This window comes from Ciconia boyciana, chromosome 1 (genome assembly GCF_034638445.1).
Source record: "Ciconia boyciana chromosome 1, ASM3463844v1, whole genome shotgun sequence".
NCBI lineage: Eukaryota > Metazoa > Chordata > Aves > Ciconiiformes > Ciconiidae > Ciconia > Ciconia boyciana.
The window spans coordinates 66267289-66293659 of NC_132934.1; the positions used below are offsets into that span (position 1 = coordinate 66267289).

Below are 26371 nucleotides of genomic sequence, written 5' to 3' on the forward strand. Positions count from 1 at the left end.
TCTCCTCCCAGAACTACTAAGATAATAACTGTCAAATACCTATTAAATCTCTCAGGGTTTTTAGGGGAAAAATAAATGTTTCACAAGCAATGGGTTTCAGTGGTTTCAGCCTAAGTGTAGGTTTGCAATGACCAACTAATCATTTCTTGGGAACAGACCAATTCGGCTCACCTTCATGCCCAACAGAACAGTAATACTACAGCATAGTGCATATTGTTTGGGCCAAGGATGTTACATAGTGGCAGGAGAGAGGTAAATGTTATGATTGCTCCTGTCACTGGAGTGAATGTATTGCATATGCACAAAATGTATGCCTGTATTCTGCTACCTGAAAGGTACTAGAGAAGGTGAGCTGCCTGGAAGGAATTATTGCAATTTTAAGTATCCCTCTCTGAATTCTTTACTGGAGTTCTCAAGACAATTTTATTTTCCCAGGCTCTTTCCTTGATAGCAGAAGCCTGTCTCCCTGCCCCAGAGCTGACTGCCACCAAACAAAACAGTCTGTTCAGCTCATGTCTTGCACTGAGGGTCTCTAGGGGCTGCAAGGAAGATGAACGGCTGCAACAGGATCAGTTTGGCCAGTGGACTACAGGATGAGCACTAGTGCCTTAAAAACCACCGTAAAGCCATCTTTTTTAGAATGGCACATTGAATATTTACAAGTAAAGAGAGTAGAGGTTTCAAAGATGGAAATATTCTATGTTATGAAAAGTAGTATTGGCAGCAAATCATAGTAATGTCAGATCTGGTTTATTAGATTGATAGTTAGAATGGGAAGTTTAGTGGGCTGAGAGTTGTCTTGGGAACAGATGTGGTATTATGTATGGAAGATTAGTGAGGTTTTATGTGTATAATCTTTTATCAGTAAAGCAACTCTTGAAATTCTAGGTCTATTATGTTCTTAGAAATCTATTGGGTGTCCTTTACTATTAATCTGTGCACTTCCTTCCTTGTAATGTAATTGAGAAGAGATTCATACTTATTCAATGGAGAGTTTGTACGTAAAACTAAAGACAAACCTCTGCAGTACATGCTCTTGCCACCCACAGTGTTTTTCCTGTCACTTGATTCAGCAAATACACGTATTTTAAAGGGAGATGTGCATATCTTCTCAAGAGGAGGTGTTCTGGAATCTAACTTATTTTCTGGAAACATCTCTCTTGATCTCTGTAGTCAGTCTTGTGTTCTCTAAGAAATTTTATCCCTTTATTTGACTACCCTATTTACAATTTAGTCTGGTTTTTCACTTTTATGTGTATGACTACACAGTGCTCACCACAAACGTGACTAGTTAATCACTCTTTGCTTCTCTTTTGCTCTCCTTCCATAATTCTGGTGCTAAGGCTGTGTTTGTGCTTACCATTCTGCAGTTTATCTAGCTGGTGCCTTTCTGTTATCCTCTATCCTCCTGTTGTTTCCCTATTCTGTTTTGTTGCCTTTCAGGTGTAGGCATAGCTTATTCAAAACAAACTTGATCAGTTTTGGACTTGGAATGATTTGGGCTTTTTTTCTATGTAGCAAGAGGGATTTTTTCAAAATGGGAGAGAGAAGCACAGTCCTAGATGCATATAGGCTTTTATGATATAGAAAGAAAATAGTATGATTTCTTAGTAAGTAAGCTCTTCCAGAGTTTACCTGTTTAATTTGGCATGTGAAAAAGCTTGCTGCACCATAGATTTTATAGAATTGTGTAATACTGAATGCTTGTATTTATATGAGTAGTTGCTGGAAATAAGCAAATCCTTCTATTTCTATCCAAGATTAATTGATAATTTGTTGGTCTTGCAGTTTGCTATGTGACAAAGGTTATGTGACTTTTTTCTACTTCTAAAGTAAATTTTGAAATTTAGATTAGCTCTATGATGAATAGTTTTGTGCATAAATCTTGCCTGTTTGGCTTCTAAATGAAAACAATGCACTGCACTAAAAAGATGTATGTAATCAATATAATTATCCAAGGTAAGTAACTTTTGTGACACACTTAATATTAATACAGCCTGGCTTTATGAATTGACAATCCTTCTCAATGTCGTTACAGGGTGCTGATAAGACTGTGAAAGGCCCAGATGGACTAACTGCCTTTGAAGCCACTGACAACCAGGCAATCAAAACTCTTCTTCAGTGACGGATGGACTGATATCTTAAATGTCTCTCCTGTGGCCTCACACTGCTGCCTGTCTGTCACTCTTTGCATCTTCCAGCTTCTTCAGCTAAATACTTTGGGGGGAGGGAAATTCTTTATGAATCAGACTAGTTAGGGGCTTATATTGAAGATAATCTGTTTGGAGAGGGTTGAAAACTATTATGAACAGTGTCCCTCTAGGACTTCTTTTCAGTGCACAATCTCTTCCCATTTCTAGTGAAAATGGAAGAAGGAAGACAGACCATGATCTTGAATTTTTTGGCTTGTAAACCTCCTAGGTTAGTACTAAGATTTTTGTTGAAAGATTCCTTTAGATGGAAGTACTGTGCTATGTACCTGAAACTAATTGTGAAGGAGACAATAGTCCCATGCTATTAGTGTCTGCCATAATCTGAAGTGTAGTAACGTAGATGGCTGGGTTGCTTTTTCTCTCTCTCTCTCAGTGGGTAGCTTTATTCTTCTGCCTAAAGCTTACGTTGCAGTTTTGAGGACTTTTGATACTAGTTATTGGAGCTGTTCTTTATATTGACTAATTGGATGTCACACTAATGTTTTTCTGTCTCTTGAGTAAACCAGGAAAGATCAGTTGAGGCATGGTGGTGTTACACTCCAGAATATCTGCCAAGGTACTTTTGGATGCTTGAATCTGAGCTTTTTCTTGCCCATGTTTGTTCTAGTCCAGGACAGATGTTTTAAGCAATTGTTTTTGAGAGAGTTCAGAATGTCACTGTAGTTATTTCCAAAAGGATTGTAAGATGAAATTTCTTTACTCACCATGTCAGCATAAAATTTATAGACATGTGGGAAAGCTACAGGCTGTTTGGTGTGCAAGGATAATCAAGTTAAATGTGGAAAACGAACAGTAATTATTTAGACATTCCTATCAGGTGAATATTGTTGCTAAACTTTTCTGGTAAACTTTTAAAATACATGTAAGCTTTCTAAGTTCAGGTGTTAGGAACAGGAAGACATACAAGTAGAAGTCTTAACTTGCTCTAACTACTGGAGGAAAAAAAAACACTTTTAAATGTGCATATCTTTGAATTGGTGTTTCATTGTTGGCTGAATGAACCTCTTAAATTTCATTAAGGCATGGGGCTTGTTCTGAAAGTTCCCGGTGCAACCATAACACATTAACCATTGACTTTTAGATAAGATTTACTATACCAGTAAGTATGACAGTACTATGATAGCCTTGATAATTCATGGGAAGGTATTTAATTATGTTGTAGGGATTCCCATCACATCTTATGGTCCTCAGGAATGTCTGAGCTTCTGGCTTTCATCTTGAAAATTTTCATTAGACTGCTGATTCACCCAAAACTGAATAACAGGTTTTATAACAGAAAAGTGTGTACCACAAACTATACATCTTCCTCTTTTTTTGAATACAGATTTCAAACTTTCTGATAACATACACAATACAGAAAACAAATGTATATAATGTCTCATGCTGAATTCTTAAAACAAAAGTAGCCAATATTATTTTGATAACACTGTTGAAATTGAGAGGATATGTAGAAGTAGTCTGGTGACTACCACTCATATTTAATGGAGACTTAGTTTTACTTGAATCATGTTGCATATTATGATTGAATGTCTCAGCTATAAAAAGCCTTGCATTTAGACTGTAAAAGAAGGGCAGAAACTGATTTATACGTACACATCCCATAAGAAAAGCAATGGAGAAAACAATCAACTCTGGCCGTAAACTGTACAGTGCAATTAGTCTTTGCTTCTTGGAGATGGGTGGCAAGGAAGAGCAGAAGGGTTGGAAATCAGTGATAAATCAATTCGTGAGCTGCTGATAAAAGAACAAGCATGTTTGGTGAACAGTGCTTTTAATGACTATTTAAAGAGAACTCTTTAATCTTATCTCTGATTAGTGCTGGATCGTCATGTCATTGTAATAGTGTGAACACGAACTATAGGTTTAACTCTTTATTTAGCTATGAAAGTAACCATCTTTGGCATAAATTTGCCTCCATATTATGCTATTAAATACTTAGCTATTAAAATACTAGTCTAGAAAACTGCAATCTGTTTTTATGTGGAAAACTTGATTGTTCAAGTTTTTTGTATTGATTAGTGTCAAGTTGTCTGGCCATAGTGCTTTTGATTTTGTTGGGGTTTTTTCTCTATTCTTTCCTGCCCTTTCCTTCAACTCTCATTTAAGTGAGCATTATCATAGTAAAGAAACATCATCTTTGTACTAACTCTTCTGGTGATTCACTGAGGCAGTTTTGCCTCCCTTTTTCTACAATTATGTGAACACCTTATTTTTTCTTACTTGAGGGGAAAAAAAACGCAAACAAAATTCACCGAGACAAGTGTTAATTTGGCTGTAATATGTACCCAAGCTGCCTTTCAAGATAGTTAAAAGATGGCATTTAATGTTTGGCTCATAAAGAAGAAATACTTTTTTGCTTTTTGCACTACATAAGAGGTGATTGATCATTTTGCCCAGGATTTTAAAAAAAAGTAATAATAAAAGCTTATGCTTTGGTAATTGTCTAGAAACTGGGCTTGTTCATTTGTTCCCTATTTGTTAGCTATATTGTGGAAAAAATAATGGGTGGCTGCCTGTATCTTTGAGTAGGTCCTAACTAGAGGAAAATACCAAACTGTAAATTATTTTACATTCTATAAACAGCATTGAAATACTTTGTCAGACTGGAATCGTATATACTTGGAAATCCACTCTGTTCTTAGACCTTTTCCTTTGAAATTTGTGCTGAATAAATTATAACCTTAAGTATATTTTGGATTTTGTACCCTCTGCTCCTTTTTCTTAAGGGGGAGCAAATAGGAAAAGGAGTACGATAATTAAATGGAACTTTATCCTTGAACATAACATTGAATTATTTGTAGAACAGGCTGGTAAGAACGGAGTGTCCTAGGTCAAGCAATTGCAGTGTTGCATGCAAAATTTCAAAATGAACTTGTCTTAATTATATTTTGTAAATGGATAAACAATCATCTTTCTACGCAGTGATGGAAGAAAATTATGCTCTGCATTTTGATATTTGACTTTCTCTTTTCACCATTGTTAACTTTTGACACAGTTGGGTTCGTTATCATGGTTCATAGACATCAGAATGCTAAATGATACTGTATTTTTAAGTTTGTGTTGCAAGAATGAATGGAATAAACTTGAATCGTGCGATATGAGAATGTGGAGTTTTATTTCCCTTTCTGCTCCTGTGTTTTCTTAATTTCTGGCTACAATTTTTTATTTGCCTGGACGGCATCTATGCTCCAGCTCACATGTACAGTGATTAAAATCTTCAGATACTTAGACTTAAATGTGGAATGGAAGCTGCTTTGAGAACTAAATATATAAAGTTGCTTTTGTTTTGGTTTTTTTAATTGCATCAATTTAAGAGGTTTTGATTAATTCTCTGGTCTTGTAGTCTGCATTTCCTGCTTAAATGGTAATGCATAATGTTGAAGATCTCTTATTCATGTTAAATTCTAAGAGACAGTTTGTAGATAGAGGGATGTTCCTCCTATTACCTGTGAAGACTAAAGCCATTTATTCTCTTCTTTACTTCCTCAAAGAAACTGAAACAGTTACTTACAGAAAGCACAGCTGAAGTATAAATAAAATATGTATTCATTATTTCTGTTGCATATTTATGGTGACTTTGCCAGAACTTCCTATTATAACTTTGTCAGTAGAGATGTAGATCCAATTGCTTGAATTGTTTGATTGATTTTAAAATATACACTTTTAAAGAAAGAGTACAGGAAGGTGTTGTGTTAAAGTGGGAAAAACTATAAATCTAGAAAAAATATTTCAAAAGAAACTTAATTTGTCTGTTTTTCTATGCTAAACTTTGAAAACAGGGACTTTTAATGCTGTATGCACAACCTTTCAGTCAAATATTGGAAAAAAGAGGGACATGTTCATCATTAATACTAAAGCAGTTCAAACAGTGTGATGGGTAGTGGCAATTGATGTGTGTGCTTCAGTTCCTGTGTTCATCTTACTGGTTTTTTGTTTGCTTTTTAATGGACAGCTTTTCTGTAGGAGTAAATACTAGCTAAGGTTCAGAACGCAGATTTCTTTCACATTCCTCAGTGTCTGGCTAACCAAATTCACTTATACATGTAAATACTTTTCCTAATATTTGTTTATGGCTGATCTTTTGGAACAAATGGATTTCTCAGCTCCCTTCCAAAAGGAAGCTGACCCAGGAAAGCATTTTTTTCAATTGGATCACTTGATTGTTTCTCTGTTTTGAGAAAAGTATATTCTCAAAGCTCTCCTCAAAATATTTTTGTTCTACTTATCTGACATCTTGGAACAGCTTTCAACTAAGTTATGCCATAAACTTACTAGATGTGTTGTTTGGAAAGCACTTTGTTTCATGTAGTGCCTTGAAAGGCTTCAAAAGTCCATAGTGTTTGCCTTCTCAGGAAGAGAATGAGCGTTTTTCTTAGGAGCAGCGCTCCTTTCTCCCTGCCTTAGAAATCACAACAATGTTTCTAATAATTTTAAACTAAGAAAAGTTGCATTTAGATACTATTGCTTGCTATTGTGATCTAATGTTAACTCGGAGAGCCTTCCTTCAAATAGAAGTAGTCCTGGAATCTCTTGATTCTTCACTCTTCAAATTGCATTTGGAAAGCACCTGTGTGCACATCTCCATTCTCCTGTGTCCTAAATGTCACTCTTCTCAGGAATACCGCAGGCTGCTACAGAATAGAGGATTCTTCTGTACTTTTCAGTGAGTTCCTGTTTTCCGCAAATATACCTTCATTTTGCAACATTTCAAAGTTATGAATAGAGGCTGGCCTTTTCATGCACTGAGGTTCATCTCATGGCCATTAAAGTCGAGAGGCAGGTCAGTGTGCCAAACCCACAATAGACTGCCTGTCTCAATTTGTCTATCAAACTTACAATTCATTAAAGGAAAATTTTTTAGTTGTCTCAAGCTGAGCATAAATTTGAAGGATCCAAAACTCAGTCTCAAATAATTTCTTGACCTACAATAAACTCAGGTTTGGTGCAAATATAAAATTATTTACCTTTGAAATGTTCCTTTGTATGTGTTTCTTACCATTTTCCTCTAACCAAAAGTAATTCCTCAGTGCATTCAGAAGAAACTTCAGTTTGTTCACCAAAGTTTTTCTTTCAAAATAAAAGAAACCATTTTCTGGTTTGGATCAATGTTTAACTATTTTGGCTCAAAAGTGTTTGGAGGTGGGAAGTCTTGAAAAGTATGTAGCTTTTCATGGAAATGAAGTTATACTTCCTCTTTCTTTTTGGAATACACTTTTAATTAAATGTAGCCTTTTATTTAAAGAGTGGCAGCATATTGTGACAAAAATCCAACCACCCATTTCTTTTTTTATTTATTTTCAGTGGAAAACCAACAGATATGTTCCAGGTTGACAGAAAATGCCTTCCCCTCCCCCACTTCCAATGTATCAGTGCAGTCACCAAACCAGATCAGTATTTGCATGTCCCTATGCAATGATTCAACTTGGTTTCTGGTTAGAGTGGTGATATCCCTGGGAGAACTGCATGATGCCCTATACTTTTGTAGTGTCTCCTAATTCACTATAGCGCAGGGCAGATGTAGAAGTTTAATTAGGACTAAGATAAAGACAAGTGTCTGAATGGGGTGGTTATTAGCTAATTCAGTTTCTGCAATGCAGAAGACTTCCCGGTATCAATCTCTTGGCATGCAGAAAGTGAGGATAGCTGCCATTGTTAAGGACTGTTAAATGGTAATTTGTCATTATACTTTGAGCTCTATGGCCATCGTAACATGGTAGCCTTCTAGAAGGAGCAAATAAATTCTAATGTTAGGTTCCAAAAGTCTTTCACAAAGTTTATTCTTGTTACTTGTATGTATTTTATTTTGGTTTTTTTTGTCTTGCCATCTACTTTAGTAAGCTTCCTAAAACATTTTAGTTTTCTTTCATTGCCCCTTTGCATAAAGCAAAGCTGTAACTTGACCTTTTAAGCATAAATGTTTCTTTCATTATTTTTAAATGAAAAATGTAGCCAATGTTTGTGTGTTCTTATCTATTATATAAGAACAGTTGTGCTGAAGGATACTTCCTAACGATATTTTTGACAAATTGCTATGAAAACCTAGTCCTACACCTGATACCAATATCTATATGTAGGCAAATACTGAACAGTAGGCATAAATAGAATATGGGAGGAAATGTTTGTGGCATTGGATGAGATGTCGTTAGAACTGGGATCAATACAACAGCAATAGATTTGTTTTGTGACCGTGCACAAATCTCTCTGTATTTTGCTTCTCAATAGGAAAACTTAATTTCTTTCCTTCTTTTTTTGTGCACTTAGCCTGTAAGCTGATTGAAGGATTATCTCTCAGGACCTGACACACCTTAAAGGTTTCTTTTGTGTATTTTGCAGTCAGTGTCAATAACCTTCTGAAAAGTACAGAAGAGCTTATTTAGAGAGAGAGATGAAACAGATGGGAAGCACACCAATTTCTAGTGTCAGAGGTTTAAAATGTAAGAACAAAACCCAAGCTTATAAATTAATGAAATTTCTAAAGATAGCTATAAATTAAATATTTACAAAGCCATATTAAACAATAACTTGAAAGAAAAAAGACCTAGCCTACAGCAATAAAGCTGCATAACCTGTATACTTAATAAGGAGGCGCTTCTGAGGCTGTGTTCTCACTATAAACATCTGGATATATATTGCCCATTCTCTCTTGTCTGTTTAAAATAAATAAATAAATTGGCACTTACTTAGCAGATGGTTGCTTTGGGGAAAAGAGGATTCCCTCATTCCCAATTTGCAAAGCTCAGAGGCTGGGTTTGAAGGTTTTTCTTTTTACTGTCAGAGGTGAGATTTAGAGAGATGTACAGAGAGTGAAATGTACTGTAAATTAATGTCAAAATTTCCCTGAGTGGTTTCTAAAGATCACGTTCTGTCAACTGCATTTGTTCTCCACATGCCAGAGCTGACCTGTGACACGTGTTCCCCTTCGCTCATCTTTATCTGCCCTTCCTGAATGTACAGCTTTCAAAAGCTGTACTTTACCCTATCACAGCTTTCTCTTTTTAATAGGTGCCTAGAAAGCAGGCAGAGAACTTGTTTATAGATGTTACTAGAAAATAGTCCATCTAAAGCTGTCTGTCATCTATAACAGGAAAGGAGGAATTAAAATCACAGGAGGAAAGACTGAAGAGAAATTAACTAAATTAAAGACTTTTTCCATCCTATCTCCTTGCTACTACAGGCTTGTTCTCCACTTTAAATATTATGGTAGTATATCCTATTTCTTTTTTTTATCAAATGCTTTATCTCCTTACTGCTTTTCTTCACATCAGGTGTACACTGAGTAGTTGTAGGATTGGAATAATATGACTTACTTTCTCCTTGTTTTTTTCCTGAAAGCTACTGGAAGATAAAGTGGTTGTCTACAGTAATATCAGTGATACAGTAATATCAGTGGTGCCACAGAGATCCAATGGTGCCTTGCTTGATCCTTGAAATAATGTGGATGTAACACAAATGGTTTAACCTGCACATTGTTTGAGTTCTTGATGCCCTTTTGACTGCTTCTCTCATAATGCTACAGGTCGGTAGGAAGAATGTAAATGATTTTTTTTGTTTCAATCTTTGGAGCAAGATAATTTTCTTAAACCTGCAAGGTACTTAATTTACATACTGCAGTGTTGATGGTTAATACATCATACTGCTGGTAGAAATAGAAGACATGATGTGTGTTGTGGTCCTACTGCTTTTTACAGTGTAGTTGGCCTTGCGACTCCAATTTTCTTGTTAGTTGTGATACAGCATATTTCAAAATATACCTGGGCAAATGCACCCCTCCAAGATTAGACATTGTAATAGTAGGATGAGTTGGCAACAGCCATCTTATTTTTAATTAACTAGACAAAACAGTATGGTAAAGATCAGGTTTTAAAAGACCAGCTGTAATGCAGAAGGGTAAAAAGATAGACTTAGAAGCTAGAGAGGAGCTGGAGTAGACTTTGCAGTATTTTAGAATTTTGCACCAACAAACAAGGAAGGCAAGTGAAGGATATAAAAATAAGATCCCATAGTGACTGAGTAGTTTTTCATGGACCATTTTCTGTTTTGAGCTCATTTCTTCACAGTTACCATTGGAGACAAAACACTTCAATAACAATTGAAGGCAAGTTCATAAACGTCTGAGCTTCAGACTGGGGGGTGGAGGGCAATTGTTGTTGAGGTGATAAGGCAAAGAAAGGTATTACATTCAGTTTTTGTGTGCAACAAACCAGCCTGTTTTCCCAAGCATTTGGTATTTTAATGAATAAGATTTGTGTGTGTGTGTTTGAGATATAATCCATAATCCTAATGACTGAACCTTGTTGGCTTTTCTTATCATTAATATTTGACTTATAATGTTCTGTAACACTTTTGTGTGTTCATGCTGAAGATGTTGTTTATTGCCTTCTTGCTCTGAAATAATAGATGCAGCATGGTCTGTGAATTTTCAAATTTTTTTTTTTCAGTAAAGCTTAGGTGTCCGTTGCTCCTCAGCCATTTGGACTGAGAAATGCTGCTCTATTGAACTGAGTTTTGCTGTGAAGCAAAGGCCCATGTCAGTGCAGAGCTGCCTGCTGCATGCACAAGCATTTTCACGGCAGAGAGCAGCTGCGACACATTGTGGACTTCCAAATGCATTTTTCCCACTGGTGGCTGTGAAAACCCATCAATAATTTCATGACCATCTAGGCAGAAAACTTATCACCTTTTAAAAAAGGTTTCAACCAGATTGTTGTTCTTTTCATGTAGTGACAACTCACCAGAGTGAGGAAATGATGACTTGAAAGTAGTAACCTGAGCTTGACGTGTCTAGTGTAAACCTTCTACAGAAGAAAGTGTATTCTGCTGAATCCTTTCCCAAGGAAATGTTCAAACCATTGCCAGGTAGTAGCTATATGCACCTACTTATTGGTCATGTTGTCTCATCCATTTACTGAGGATTTAGAATATTTGTTCAAATGTTCTGTGTTCTGCTGTTAAAAAGCTGATGACTGAAACCAGCAGGTAAAGCTGCCTTTATCATTCTTGCCAGCAGTCATATTAAGAAAAGCAATTATACTTGCTGTGGATGCATGACTGAGAGGGTAGCAAGTTTCTTTTTAAGTTTTATTTAGTGTAAGAACAGCAGTCATAAAGGCTAATAGCTAGTAAGGGAATTGACCTATTAAGGTGTTTGACTAAATAAAAATATAAAGCTTGTCTTACAGAGGTTTTGAAATTGCACTGGATTTATTTTTTGACAGGTTAATAGTAAGAAACATTGTCGCTTTTTAACGTGTTATTGGCAGTTAAGGTTTTTTCAGGCTTTCTTTTGTCATAATGAGAAATTCAGTCAGCTTTTTCCTTGTGTTCACAAATTCATCTACCTATAATGGTAGATTAATTAATTAGTCTGTCTCTCAGTTCTCTGTTTTAAAGCTGGGATGTATGCTTTGTATGCTCCTTGGTTAAAATAGAATTTTCCCCCCTTGTAGCCTGGGGGAAAATTCTGTATATGTAAATAGGCAGAGTAACATCTAGCATAGAAGAGGATTTTTTTTTTTCAAGTTTTGCTTTCTTTTCAGAAAGAGAGAGGGTAGTTTATCTTACTCATGGACCATTGATGACCAGGTAATAAGAGATAGGAATTTCCCTGATCCCTGGACTTTGATACAATTTTGTGATTAAAAATTGATAACTTCATCAGTATATCTTTGGCAGGGTTAAAACAAAAAGAACTGATTAAATTTTTCTGCCAGTTGAGTTCTACATAAATGGATCACATCAGACATCTTTATCACAACTGATACCTAATGTGTAAGAATTTCTTCTTGAGAATTGAAGAATTCAGGGCAATTTGTCCCAAACACTTCCTCTGTCATGAGGATTTAAATGAATGTACTTGGCTTTGAGTGGCAGCTGATAAGCAGGTATGGAAATAACCATGGGAATCTTCCACTTCCTTTGCAAAGGCCTGACTAGAAGTACTCCAGGAAAATGTGGAAAAAAACCAAAAACAAACAACCCAAACAAAAGGCAAAAACCCCATAAACTACAAACAAACAAAAAATGAACAGCAAAAATGAGCTCTATGTTCCTGTTCCTGAGAGAGTTGGGAGATTAATGTCTTGTCCACCAAGCTGAGAATTGCATCTTACTCAACTTCTTATCTGTGTTTTGATACAATAGCATATAGAAGGTCTCGTTGTCTCCATACCTACTAGTACTGGTAGCATCTTAAAACTGGTTTCCCCAAAGTTACGTGACTACACCAGAGAAACATGAGATATTAGGCCTCAAAGGTTTGTGTATTAGTAATCTGCTCTCTCTTTTCCACAGTGTCTTCAGGCAAATGTTTCCACATGGCATCGTTTCAATACATAGCCAGGACAAGTGTCTAAAGGAGGCCAGGTCTTCTCAAAAACTTTGATCTTTTCTATTCTGCTTCTGTGAGATGTAGTGCTTCCCTTTCTTCAGAAAATATTAGGGGAAAATATTAGGGAGAGTGTTAAATAGTTCCACTGTTTTCATCTGCGGTGTTTAGCTTTTGTAAATCTAAAGTTGAGCTTTGAGTGTTGTTCCTGCAACACGTTATTTTTGCAGTAAAGGAATTGGGCTGATACAACATAGCTAAGAAGTATATAGGGGAAAAAAAATAATTTTGTTGATTTTTGGTGCTCCAACATATAAATAAGCTAAGTCCCCAGAAAATCTGTGCATCCTTCAGTTTCATGGTTATTTAGCAAGTCACTCCTTGTAAACATTGGGTTTGACCTTGCCAATTATAACTTCCCTGTGGAAAGAGATGTAGGAAATATGTAGGAAAAAGTAGGAAATATGAGTTTAAGCACTGTTAACTTGTATAGTACAGCTGCCCAGGATATTGCTACCAAGTGGAAGAATTCTGAATTTGTCCTGCTTGCATGCCAAGAAATGGTATTTGGCTGCAAAATAAAATGTGGTTAAATAGTGGACCCAGTGGCAGGGAGGAATTTTCAACAAACACAAGACAAGAAGCTGAAGAAGCATGCAGGATCTTATACAATGCCTGTGGCTATACTGCCAAAGTAGCCACGCTTTGTAGCTGGTGGTTAGACTAAATATCACTTTTTAATGACTTGTGACTCTTGTCACTGAGAGTAAATATCCTTCTAGAACTAAGGGTTGTACTGGGACTGCAGTCATTCAGCTGTATTCATTGTACCTGCTAATCAAGGAAGAAAAATGTAGGGTTGAATGAAAGTGAGTCCCACTCAGACGAGTGAGAACTAGGAACACAGAAATGAACATGGTCATCCTGGCTTGGGGAAAGGGTCCAAACAATTTTTTTCTCTTTGATTATGAATTGTTGAATTTCGGAGGAAATGACATTAGAAAGTGACAGCTGCAGAGATCTCTAAAGGTAATATGTAAGAGGGGCAAAGCAGGAAATTTTTAGTGTTATTAGGGAACATAGAAAGTTATTAGACAACATAAAGAAAGAGCAAAAATAATGCAAAGTATGCATCGCAACAACACTTGGAAAAAAAAAACAGAATGGCAAAACATAGCTAGCATTCTTATCCATGATTCTTACAGCAAAGCTATCTTTATGGCCAGGACAACAGGAAGAGATTTTATTCTTGCAATGTATTTGCTAATAAACTTCAGGTTTACACAGCGCAATAGTTTGTGCTCCATAGGGCATTAGCTCAGTATAGTAAGACAAGAGTTGAAAAAGGTTTGGGGTTTTTTTAATGCTGTAATTTGGGAGAGAGCAAAAGAAATAAGTCTAAACTTGAGGATATTAATTAGAACCTATTTTCAAATGAATGAATTATGCTTTTTCATTTAGTTTTCATTTTATTTTAGTTGCGATTTTAAATACATGAAAGCTGAATAAGTGAATGTTGCAGCTTTGAAGTTCTTTGGCTCAATATTTGCTTTCTAAATGGTGCTGCTATTTAATCTCGAACTGTAAAACCACTATATTCTGCAGGGTTGAAATAGCATTGTGAAATATAGTGTTGCAAAAAGCACAGGAAAGCAGCTGTAATGTTTATTCCTGAAATAGACAAATACAGCTGCCCTTCTAAAATGCGAAAGTGTGTTTAAAATTGGCAGTATATAAGCTAACAACAATTACCAAGCACTACTTTCCACAGGCTTTCTACACTTTCATGTTCTCTTTCTTCTCATTGGGAATAACCAAGTTCCATTTACTTATTTATAGCTGGTTGGAAGTTGTGAAACTTTCTTCTGTTTTGATGTAGACTCCTTATACAGGAAAGTTTGAGAACCAATCACCCAATCCAGTAATCCTTAATACAGAAATAACAAAGACAAATGTATATTTCAACAGAATAAACAAGCACTAAACTCTTTCCATTTTGTAATAAGCAATCCCAATAGAGGTTGGGAAGTACAAATCTATTTGGCTGAAGGTTAGCTAATCCAGTGTGACAAAGCTTTGGGTTCTCCTGCTAAGGTCCTGTCCTTGAGGCAGCTCCCCATCTTCTAGCTAGCAGATGCAGGAGTGCCTGTGTAGGTTGGCTGCAAATTACTTCCATTTTTCACAGCTGTCACCTTTAGGTTTGCTTTAAGCACTGTTAAACACCTTTTTAGTATATAATCTTGCAGGCCTTGGTTGATGAGCTTCTGTGAACTACAGCAGAGGAGGAAGAAAATCTCTGTTCAAAAGGGAAATGCATTGGGGTCAGGTGTAAAGGATCCTTATGCAACTGGTATGAGATACAGTGGTGTAAGCTGTCATGGCTTTTACAAGTGTGTTGCTGTCATTGCAGCAGTAGTGAGACACAGGTATCCAGAGTACAGAAAGACACAGTGGACAGCCAGTAGATTATTGCTGTTCATTGCTTTCCCCTGCTGAGAAGGAGGATATTCCAAATGATTAAGTGGCTGTCTCCAGATGCAGGAGAGCTGATTTCCTTATGTGACAGATTTTGTTTGATCTTCAGACAAATCATTTATGCTGAAGTTTGATGGAACAGTTAAAGTAGCAAATGCTGCTGAAAAGGCAGATTTTTTTTCCCCCTGTCTTGGGCTGAGCCCTGGCCTCTTTCTTCCGTAATGCTCACCTGCTCCTGAAGAGAGCTGAAACAGCAGAAAACGTAGCCTAACAGCAATAACAAAAATATGATAAGCCTGAGACAATATTTTAGCTGTTCTTAGTGAGAAGAAGCAAATTTTTCTTTCCTAATTTACAGCAGTGACAAAAATTGTTCATAGCTATTTGTGGATTCATTGCATCTGGCATATTCCCCAGGCTTGCTAGGTCTTTCCAAAGTTTCTTGTAATCCTCACTAGCCACAAGAATCTAGAATAATCAAGGGGATACAGTCACCTTGCTGTTCACCTTCCCTTTCAGTTCATTAATATGTGGGTTGAATGTCCTCGGTCCACTCCTAAGGCTGGTCCCTAGGTCACTCTAGTATTAACCTCTGTCAACAGTGAGAAATAGCTACTTATGTCTAATTCTTTCTCGCTCGCGTTTTAAACTGTGCCATGACTTTTCCCCGTGCTGGTTGCCAGATTTCTTTAATAGCTTCTTGTGAAGGAGGTTGTAAAAAGACTTTGGAAAGTTTAAACATTTTCTATCTGGAAGTTTCTCTACTTAAAATAAATTGGATATTATGGGGGGGTGGGAAGGGGGGGGCAATAGAGAAGAAACAATATGGGCAATATTTTTAGAAAGCATAGTACCTTAACAATCAGTAATTATCTTGTAACTTTACAGTCCTTCAGGGCTCTGGACTCTAACTTCAAAGGAAACAGAGGAAGCAAGCATCCCAAACACGTAAACAGACAGGCAATTAAAACCCAGCCAGAAGTTCTATTTTTCCCCAAAGTCCTTGTGAAGCATCCTACTCTATAAACTGCTCTTTGCAAGGGTAAACAGATGCTTAGGAGAGTAATCAATTCCTTTTCTGAATGAATTAATCGATTCCCTGCCCATGCCTCTTGTAAAAAACCAACAAATTACCAGTTACTGTTAAGGCAACTTCAATACATGACTTCATCTCCATCTAAACTAGGTTTGGACAGATTGTTAATAATGCAGGCCCAGGAATGGAGTGAACTTGCATCTCTGCAATATTTTTCAGAAATCCATTGCAACTGAAAATCCAAGGTTTGCCAGCAGCCTGACAGTTCAAACAGCCTGTGACAAGCCATCAGACTGTCTTGTATTTCAATTATTTATCATCATTCTGTGAATATACTAGACAGTCCTTTAGAATTTGAACAAACATGTTGAATGATGTGTAATCTTTGCTAGAGTTCACCACTACAATGATAGTATGGGCAAACAGCTGAAAAATATAATTAGTAATGCCTGGTTCTTATGCACCATTTTGCATGTAGGAGGTTTTACAGAGGAAGCAGACACTTTGAGATAAAAGCATCGTGGTCAAGGACAGAAATAGAAGAAAAATTCACGTCTCCAAATTCTCAGTCTGAAGCTCCACTGGAGCTTGCTGCTACCAAATCTGTTTATGCATTATGGTGGAGTTCAGAAGCCCCAGCCAAAGACTGGCATCTCTTTTCTTCTATGGTACAATGCAGACAGGTAAAAAGGCTATAGCAAGCTAATGTTTTACATCTACTGCTACTTCAGATAGCTCTGAGAGATCAAAAGTCTTGAATTTCAGTAAGATAAACTCTGAACATTCTTCACATAAACAGAGGAGAGCAGTAAGAATGATCAAAGGTCCAGAAAACAGATGCAATAACAGACCTCCCAATATGTAAAACACTCTTGCAAAGAGGAAGGAAGCTATCTTTCTCAGTGACTGTGGTGGGCAAGATAAAATGAATATAAACTATAGTGAGGACTGTGACATCAAGAAATAGTTAGGTTCTGAAACTGATTTCTGAGGAAGTCTATGGAGTCACTATCACTAATTGCTTTTAAAAACAGTTATGAGGGAATTTTTTGTGTCAGAAATTTCTCATGTAAGCCTCCGGGACAAGGTGAGGTCTAGATCTCATTTTCCAAACTCCTCCTAGGCTTGCCATTTTGGAAGTTTCATCTACTCGAGGGGTGTATATATATTTAATATAGAGAAGTATATCTAAAAAAAGTATTAAAATACATGTCTAACAAAAAATGCATACAAGGAATACATATTTATGCAATTTATATGGCTGTAAACATTTTTAGTCATATTGAGAATGATTAGTTAGATTGTCTTTCTGGGCGATTTAAAGGATGAATTCGGACTTGGTGTCCTCTGAAACTGAGTCATTCAGCATACTTCATAGGTGTTTTCATCAGATATTGTGCTTATTGAAGGCAACCTCTCTGTACAGCTTATTGAAAAATAATGGACTTTGGTAAGAAAAATAACAAAGGCTTGAAATTTTGAAAAGAAAATTCTAAAAAAACTTGGGTTTTTGTTTTTTTCCAAGGACACATCACCTGCAACTCTTTGTATTGATCCTAACAATGACTACTCTGCAGAATCCTACTGAGTCCCTGTGACAGCTCAGTCTATGAAAAAGAGATTGCAAACAGCCTGAAAAATATATAAAAAAAAAATGGCTCTGAAAGCCATGTTGGATGTTGAACAGTGTCAAAATCACAAAGCTGTTCAATCTATCAAAGTCCAGTTCTGATGCCTTACATAGACACAGGCTACATGCTGGTGTAATTAATTCAGTTAAAAGTGTAATACTTTTTTTCCTTTTTATTTGTGTTCACACTAGCTGTATTAGTACGCTCGTGTGAAAATAGCTTATAGCAGTACAGTTTATTTCCATTTTCACTTAGAAAGGATGTCTGCCATCACTAGCCCCTTTTCACTAGTTTCATATTTAACTGTATCCACAGTACTAAGGTTGTGCTTCTGTTATTATACAGGTCTAGGCTACTTTTTTTTTAATAGATTTTAATTTCCTTCATGATGTAGCATTGCTGATTAATGGATCTTTATTCCCAGGAAGATGGCATTTATACAAAACAAACTGCTCGCCAACTGGCTTTAGAGATTTCCCCCATTCATTTTGGTTAATGGAAATTATGAAAATTCTGCAGCTTCTTAATGAGAGATTCCTCTGCAGACTACCACTTCTGGTGATGCTTCACAGCTGTATATGACTTCAGCAGATACAAATAAGATATATCAAGAAAAGTGTGTTTACAGGCCCCATTAATTTGAAATAACATGGCCTGGGGTATTGTAGTATCTCTTGATAAACACATTTGGGTTGTAATAGACTTTTTCCTCTCTGCTATGAGGCTATTGTTCCCTGACTTCCAAAGAATATCATTTCAGGATAATTTACGTTCTATTATTCATTTGTGCTTAAGGTACAAATCCAATAATGGTATTGTCTTTTTATTTGTAACAAATAATGAGCAAATAAAAGAAAAACATCATGGTCCGCATGCAAACTTTACATTTTTCAAATGTGAAACCAGATGATAATTTTAGCTGCAGGACATGTCTACATTACCCGGACTACTAGTGTGCTATACTGGAAAAATGCTGCAAAAGTGAATACAGCTACAGTAGGAAAGCTATCCTTTGTATCAGTCCAGCCATCACCCTGAGCAAAAAAAAAACCCACGCAAAACCAGCAAAAGATCTGATACAGTAAGATTTACTTCATCATCTTCGATAGACAAATATGTCCATTAGAGATCACATCCCTCCTGGTTGCAAAGCTGCATCTCCATCAGCTTGCAGTTTGAAGTTTCTCATGGAGGTTGGACTAGATCTCCTGAGGTCCCTTAGGCCTATAGGATAACTCAGATTATATGTTGCATTTTGAGGGAGTGCTAACATTTCATCCATTTATAGTTTGAATTCATACACACAAAATAAATAATTTGTAAGATTCTTCCTGATTATCCTAGTTTTTCTTCATGTGTTGTAGGATGCTATACTTTCCTTTCAGGTCTTCAAGTTAAATGCAGGCTATAATCAGATGATTAGAGAACAATCCTACTGTTACACCTGAGAAAGCAGTTCCTAAATGGGCTACAGTGGTGCAAATCATGCTCAGTCAAACATATGCTTCCAGTTTTAATCCAGGTTGTCCATCTTACAGGTGAAACAATTGCAAAAATTACTTTAAATAGCACTTTGCAACTGTAAGTGGCCAGGACACCAGTGTAGTTTGCTTTTATAGCTCAGCCACTGAACAGGGCTTTGGCAAACCACAGTGGCTTGACTGCTTGCAGTCACTTGCCTAATTCTGCAGAGTGACCAGAGATTTGTCTAAGGGGTTATACAATTTCTTTTCAAACATTATGTTCCAAGACCCACATAAAAATGCAAGAGGAGGTGAAAAGGCAGAGGCAGAAGAGGCTTGCAAAATCATCTATTTTCCATGATGCATGGAAAGATGCATGTGGCCACTCTATTTCAGTGTTAGTCATCCAGGTAGTCCCAGGAGAAGAGCAAACGTACAGTGTACACATTTTGGAGACTGGGGCTGCAAATTATTTGCTGAGGTATTAGTGCTGGGAATTAAACCCAGTAACTCCAGAGGAACTCTAGGCAGCATGGGGAGCGAACAGGAGTAACTAGATGTCTGCAAGTAGTTGCAGAGCTATGATCTCACTGGGATCGCAGGGACGTGCTGCAATGGATGCGTACTAGCTTTTTAGGAAGGACAGACCAGCATGGTGAGATGGGGAGTTGCGTTTTCTGCGAGAGAGCAGTGGGAATGCATGCAGCTATAACATAGGATGGGTGATGAGCCAGTCAAGAGCTTATTGGTCAGGATTAGAGGTTAACATGGGCAATGTTGTGGTTGGTGTCTGCTGCAGCCCATCTGATCAGGAAGAAGTAGGTGAGGCCTTCTTCAGGCAACTGGAAGAAACCTTATGATCGAGACCCTGGTCCTCATCTTCAACCACCCCAATGTCTGCTGGAGGGACAAGACAGTGGGGTACAAGCGATCCAGGAGGTTTCTGAATATTTCGTTTCTTAAATAATAAGACAATATAAAAACCTGAAGAGTAATCCTGGTTACAAATAAATATCATATCCTGAAGGGGCTCCAATATGAATAAGCACATCAACCATAAAAATGGCTTCCTTGAGCTATTCCTACATTATTAGGGAGAAAAAGATGAGTTGTGAACAATCAGAAAGGTAATTTCTTCTGTACTTGCAACAAAATATCATTAAGAATTGACATTATTGCACTGCAAGCAAATCCACACCTTTTCTTTTATACTTACTAGGTTTTTGTGAAGTTACAAAAGAGAAATACAAATAATTACAGCTCTAGGAATGCCTGGAAACATGATAAAGCTTTGACTCTGCAAGACTTTTAACTGTACTTAATTTTAAGCATCTTCTCACCTTGCTTGTCAACTGATAACACATGAAACACTTGTTTCAACACATAACAGCATCATTTCTGTAACATATTCCTTCCTAGAATAATGATCTTCTGTGCTGTACTTGCCTGTGACAACTATAATCTCTTGATGTGATAAAATGCAGCTTTTTAGTGTACATGTTCCATGCCATGCATGATACACAGTGAATGATCCGAATCATCTAGCTGTCAGTGTCATTTTTATTACAGATTTCTTCATTCTGAGGCTGTCAAAGGAGATGAGGATCAATGGAGAGACAGAAAAAAAGGAGAGGAAAAGAGAAAAATGGGGAACCCATTTCCCATAACCTGGGAAAAATGGTTATGAGACCCTAGATACACACATACATTCTTCAGTGACCTGAGAGCATTTTGGCCTTCAACAGCAGACTTGTCAGTCAGCGGCTGATCTGTGTAAGAGAATGTTTTTTCCAGTACTCTTAGTTTGGTATCTTGAGAAGTTATTTCATCATTTATTGAATCGTTCCATATATCCTCATAATACGTAGTTAATGCTGTGATATTAAATGTCTGATGGCTCTGAAGTGAAAGTTCTCTCTTTCAGTTATTATGACATATGCCCTTTTCATTTTTTGAGATCCCTCTTAAAAACACACAGAGAAAATCTCAAAGGTACCATAGGTACCTTGTTTATCCCAACCTAGGTTTTTTGCTTCCTGTTAGCTTGGACGCATTTAGTTTGCTTTTGCAGAAGGCCTCTGTGGGGACATTAAAAGACGTCAAATAAGACTGAAACTGAAGAAGGGACCTCCTGTACCTCAAGGGCAAAAAGTTCACTTGGTTAACAGGCTTTAGGGGAAGGTAAATTGTCCTACCTGCTGAAATGGACATTTTTGATATAACTAAGATTAAAAGAAACAAGTGGGGAGGGGGGAAGGCAAGAGGAAACCGTAGAATACCTCAAAGCTTTAGGATTTCTTGCTTTTAAAAAGATACAGTATTGAAAAAGCCGTTGTTGTTGTTGTTATTATTGTCATTATTTCCCTAGAACATATTATGTTCTGTTAATTATTTTTACTCCTGTAGGTAAAAGAAGTCTGGATTACTTCCCAAAGTGTCTGAGAGATCTTACACCCATGGTCACCAAAATAAGGAAAACAAAAACTGACTTTAAGATTTTACTTTATTTCTACAACTCTCTTAGCTGTGTGAAAAACTACATAAGCTCTATTAATAATTTACATTTAAAACAACTCATATTTTGATCTGGAGAGGAATCTCTATATTTGCAGTGCCAGCTATTTTTCTATGTAAGGTGGATCTTGGGTTGTCTTTTCATGAAGTTTCACCACTGCCATGGTTTTGAGTAGGATATCTGACAATGAGTAAACTTTGTTAGGTTTGGATATTTCATTTGAGTAAGGTTCGCAAAAGCTGAATCTGATTTTAATCTTCATCTGAACTTACTGAGAGCAGCGTTGCTTGGTAAGCTTCGGTTTCCAGGTATTTTTGGCTTGGCTAGAAATAGTGTAGCTTATTTTGTATGTATTTCAGTACTTCTTATTTCAGCTAACTCTAGAAACAAGCAGCGCAGGAGCAAACAGCTATGCCAAAAAACGTTACTTAAAAATTAACCAGCTTAATTTTGCTGTCTCCTTGCTTTGCTTTTTGGAATAGTGGATAAAGCTCCTTTTGAGTGCAGCCATTGTCACCAGTTACAATATTAAATGTTTGTGAATGACTTAAAAGCCAGTTTCAAAACATTTTAGGTAACCTGGCTGTTCCTTTCCATGGGTCAGTCATGCCTAGGAGCTTCAGGACGCATCATGAAACACTGAAATGGAAGGAGGCAGAACTTTCTAAGGTAAAACCTTAAAATAGTCTTGTTCAGGGCTCCAATAATTCTGCTGCTTTCCCTGTCCCAAATTGCCTAGTCCTGCTCCCTTCTCTGGTCAGACATTGGTGCTTGTGTGACAGATCGGGGAGAAGACTATAAAGCTGCTGAGCATCTGAGCCCATGAAAACTCTTGACTTTTTGGGGAGGATGCCAGGCAACACCGTTGGCCAAGACACCAGGGCTGTTGCAAAGGAGTGAGTTGGACTGTGTGACTCTGAGTGACAGCTCCAAAATGGATCATGTGAAGCCTCCATGCAGGTGTGAAATGAATTATTTAAGTACTATTATTAAAATGGTTGCAGGCTATAATTGGATTCAGCAAACAGGTAGGACATTTAGATACTCAATCAGAGACCCTAAACATAGCACTAAAGAACATTGTTAAAGCACTCAAAAATTAGGAAAGATAAGGATTAAAGTGCAACTTGAATTCAGCTTCCTATTGTATTATTTTGTAGTTTTGCCTAAAATAATCAGTTTGGAGCACCTGGAGAACTAACAGCTCTCTAACACCAAGTCCTGTACTAGGTCAGACAACCACAGCTGCATGATCTAGTTCAGGGTTGGGTTTTTTTACTTTTTATGTTTTTAATCTCATTTTATTTTGCAACAAACTCTTACTTGCAAAGAGTGCCTTAGTCTTAGGAAAGGCCTTCCCTTGAACAACATTTTGAATTACATCATTTATTTCTCTAGTGAAGATTTCAGGCAAGTGGAGCACTTTTCTCTTCAAAGACACAGACCCTCTGGCAGCATCCCAGCTCTGCAGCAGCTCTTTCCGGTCACAGGTTCCACACTTTTCATGGCTCTGTGGGTGACAGTATGTGCCATATCCCAAGTGAATCAGTGATGATGAGGGAAAGCAAGAGGGTGCTTTGCTACACACTTTGCATTTGACGTTTGGAAGGTCTGTGGCTGGGGAGCTAATGTACTGGCTGCTGGAGAGCTTTAGTCATTTCATTGTGACTTACAGACCAGGAAAGTGAATCCCATTAAAGACCTGACCTGCAAATGAATACAAATCTTGTCTCTCATTATGAACGACATCTGTGAAATGCAGCTTTGCTTCCTAGCAGGAGAAGAAACACTCTAGCTCAATACTAATTCAGCAGCCCCATCCTGTCCTGTGACGCACAGCGATCAATTGCTTGTTCTTCTGCTGTGGATGTAACACATCTTCCTCGAGCAGGGAAACACTTTAGTCTAATGTGTGGATTTAATTTTCCCATCATTCTTTCTGCTCTATAGAATATGTGCCTGAGCTATGGCAAAGAAATTTAAATTTTTCCAGGGGGCTTTGGCTAGGAGGAATGATTGAGAAGTGGACAGCTGTAAAGAGCTCATAGCATTAATTGCTTCATGTCCTTCTGATGTTCTGTGACATGTAAGAATTATTTCCATGTTATGAAGTCAGGGGCTGGGTGCCACATGAAAACCCCTTTTTCTCCTGATTCAGAATCTACCTCTGGTGGTGCTGGAAGATTTTATGCACTGGCTGGTATTAGTGGGGATTAGATCAGCCTATGACTGCCCCTTTTCCTGCAGGATAGCTGGTTCCTCCCTAATATGGATTTGGTAAATTATGAGTCACATTTGCCTGTTACTCTTTCTGGAGAAGGCTTTGGTGTTTTTTAGAGAATGCCAGACAAGAATTTCTCTTCCATGTAAGTAAAAAACTCAGTGATTTGGCTGGATAGGACCGTTTAAAGGAAAGAGAAAAATAGAGGTCAGTTAAGAAGCATAGAAAAGCACAGTTCTACAGGTTGTCTTTTATGAAGACCAGCAAGAGCTAGCTTCTAAACTTAAGTTTCAGTATTATTCAGTAGAGAGTTTGCACAGGCTTGCAGAGGGCAGCTTGACTTTCTGAAAGCCTGTGAAAATTATCTTACATAGGGGAGTGGTGCCTTTTAAGAGAAAAAAAATGCCCTCAGCCTTAGAAGTGAAGCGTGCAGGTGGGGTTTCCTTTGTGGTCACATATCTCGTTCCCTTGATCTAAAAATAACAAGTGACAGCAGATTTTGTTGTAGTTGCCAACTTATTCTCAAGTTCAGGCAATTTGCTTGTGCTTCAGAAGGGATGGGACACCTTGAACTGGATCACCTGGCATCTGTCTTGCAAACACATTCTCCCTCAGGGCTGGAAAGCTGGGCAGAAACTGAAAGCAAGGGTTAATTAGGAAAGAAAGGATAATTATCTGGGTTTTCCTTTTTTTTTCTGTTGCAACCTTCACTGACCTATAGCTACTGTTAGTTCATTTCCCATTCTGCACTAATACCTCTGTGCATTTCAAATGGCTTTGCCCATTGTGTCCCTGCTTAAATAAAACCCTGGGGATTCTTCAGCCTTTGAAGAAAATTACAAAAGCCTTTGCATATTGTGCAGTTACCTCTCCCTTTGTTTTCCTAAAAAATGGATTCAGCACCTCGCTGGCAGGACACCAGAATTAGCATGTCAATATCACAACATCTCTCTGTGGGAGTAATGTTGTGTATGTAACATCTTGGTCCAAGGTTATACATTTATAGGCGAAACCACATTAAAATGAGTTGTTTGCACTATTACCTTCAGGGGATGTTAACAGTGAGTAGGTTGGTCATTCCTGTCCCGACTGCAGAATCTGTTACAGGCATTAAAACAATTGTGATTTAGGTCGAGAGGTTTTAGAAGAGCCAACCTCATTGCCTCTCCAACGCTCATAGCCACTGCTGCTGGTCCCCAGAGTCCTTTCACGTGAGACACCCTCTTCTGCACCATTAGCATTACCTGGAAACTGATATCCTTCTTCCAGCTTGGCTTTAAGCAGTGGAGCCCTAGCAACGTCATCCTCATTTTTCAGCATTTGCATCTTCACTAATGAGTGCTTTTCCTGGCATATACACAGCGTGTAGATAGCAAACCCCTTCTAAGAAAAAAAGTGTGTGTGTGTGTGTGTGTATATATATAGATATATATATGTAACTTAAAAAACACGCCATTCTGGGAAATATCCTAGGGCAATGATATGACATTGATATAATGGTGTTTTTGAAGGTTAAATGTTCTAATTAAAGCCTGTCTCTAGTTCTGAATCAGCTGACTTGCACTAGAAGTCAGAAATGTGTCTGTATTTTTCAGCTTGCATACCGGAAAAAAAATTAAGAACACTATTTTTGAAAGCTCTGATCCTGTTTATACATCTACGTATACTGCCAGAGTAGATAACGCTCTTCTGATAAGAGGTAGGTGAAACCAAACAACCAGTACAATAGAGACCAGCAACACCCAGAATCTGGTGAAAGAACAGTTTGCACCAAGCAGCCCCCCGTCTCTAAGCTCTCCATCTCTAACCTCTAAGCCACAACTCTGCAGGGAGATCAGTACAAGCCTGGGAATTCCTACGTTTGTAGCATTGCTGCAGAATAAAACCATGGACTAAATGAAAACACCTTACCTTCCATTTCTCTTTGACATTGTTAAATTAAATATCATAACAAGACTATCTCTTAGCAGGATTGTACTCCGCCCCTTCTCAGCTGATGTAGAAGCATTAGCTCTGTCTCTTTTTGACCTAGTTGGAAATTTGTATGTCCCAGATCTTATTTTTTTTCCTTTCTTAATGAACTCAGTTGATTTTAGAAAACATTTTACCTATCCCTTCAAACCATACCTTTCAGAAAATATTAGCAATACTGATGACACTGCCATTTTTGTTGCTGATGAACCAACTAAAGGGAGTTTGGGTTGTGCATGCCTAACTCTGAACAGCATGGTTCTCTCCTTTGTTTGCACAAGAGAATAGAAGCAGCTTGAGTGAGCTTGTAGCTGGATCGGGCTGCATATTTGGCCCGGTCACCTCTCCTCCTTGTGCCTCAGTTTCTTCATCTGTAAACTGGGAATAATGATACTAACCTCCTCTTCACAGTGCCTTAAAGAAAAGAATTACAGAGAGCTACTGAGCTCGCCAGGCCTGTACAAGAAGTCTGGGCACCTAGTTCTAAGGTCTGCTCTGGGAGCATCACAAAGTTACTTTTTG

The 26371-nt window shown here is 37.5% G+C and overlaps 2 protein-coding genes across 4 annotated transcripts in view; both read left to right on the plus strand.

Moving 5' to 3' along the window:
* The window catches only part of MTPN (myotrophin), a 44181-nt gene extending 38872 nt beyond the window's left edge, over positions 1-5309 (plus strand). The window contains exon 4 of the mRNA XM_072872288.1: positions 2039-5309. Within this exon, the coding sequence (XP_072728389.1) occupies positions 2039-2125 (87 nt within the window). The 3' untranslated portion in view covers positions 2126-5309. The remainder of the gene's footprint in view (positions 1-2038) is intronic.
* Positions 5310-20721: 15412 nt separating this feature from the next.
* FAM180A (family with sequence similarity 180 member A) overlaps positions 20722-26371 on the plus strand; it is a 99904-nt gene continuing 94254 nt past the window's right edge. For 2 of the 3 annotated variants that reach the window (XM_072849700.1, XM_072849710.1), the window contains exons 1-3: positions 20722-20915; positions 22232-22326; positions 25474-25577. The gene's annotated coding sequence lies outside the window, so the exon portion shown is untranslated. Of the gene's footprint in view, positions 20916-22231; positions 22327-22512; positions 22618-25473; positions 25578-26371 lie in introns of those variants that run through there. The other variant, XM_072849720.1, reaches the window with a different exon arrangement.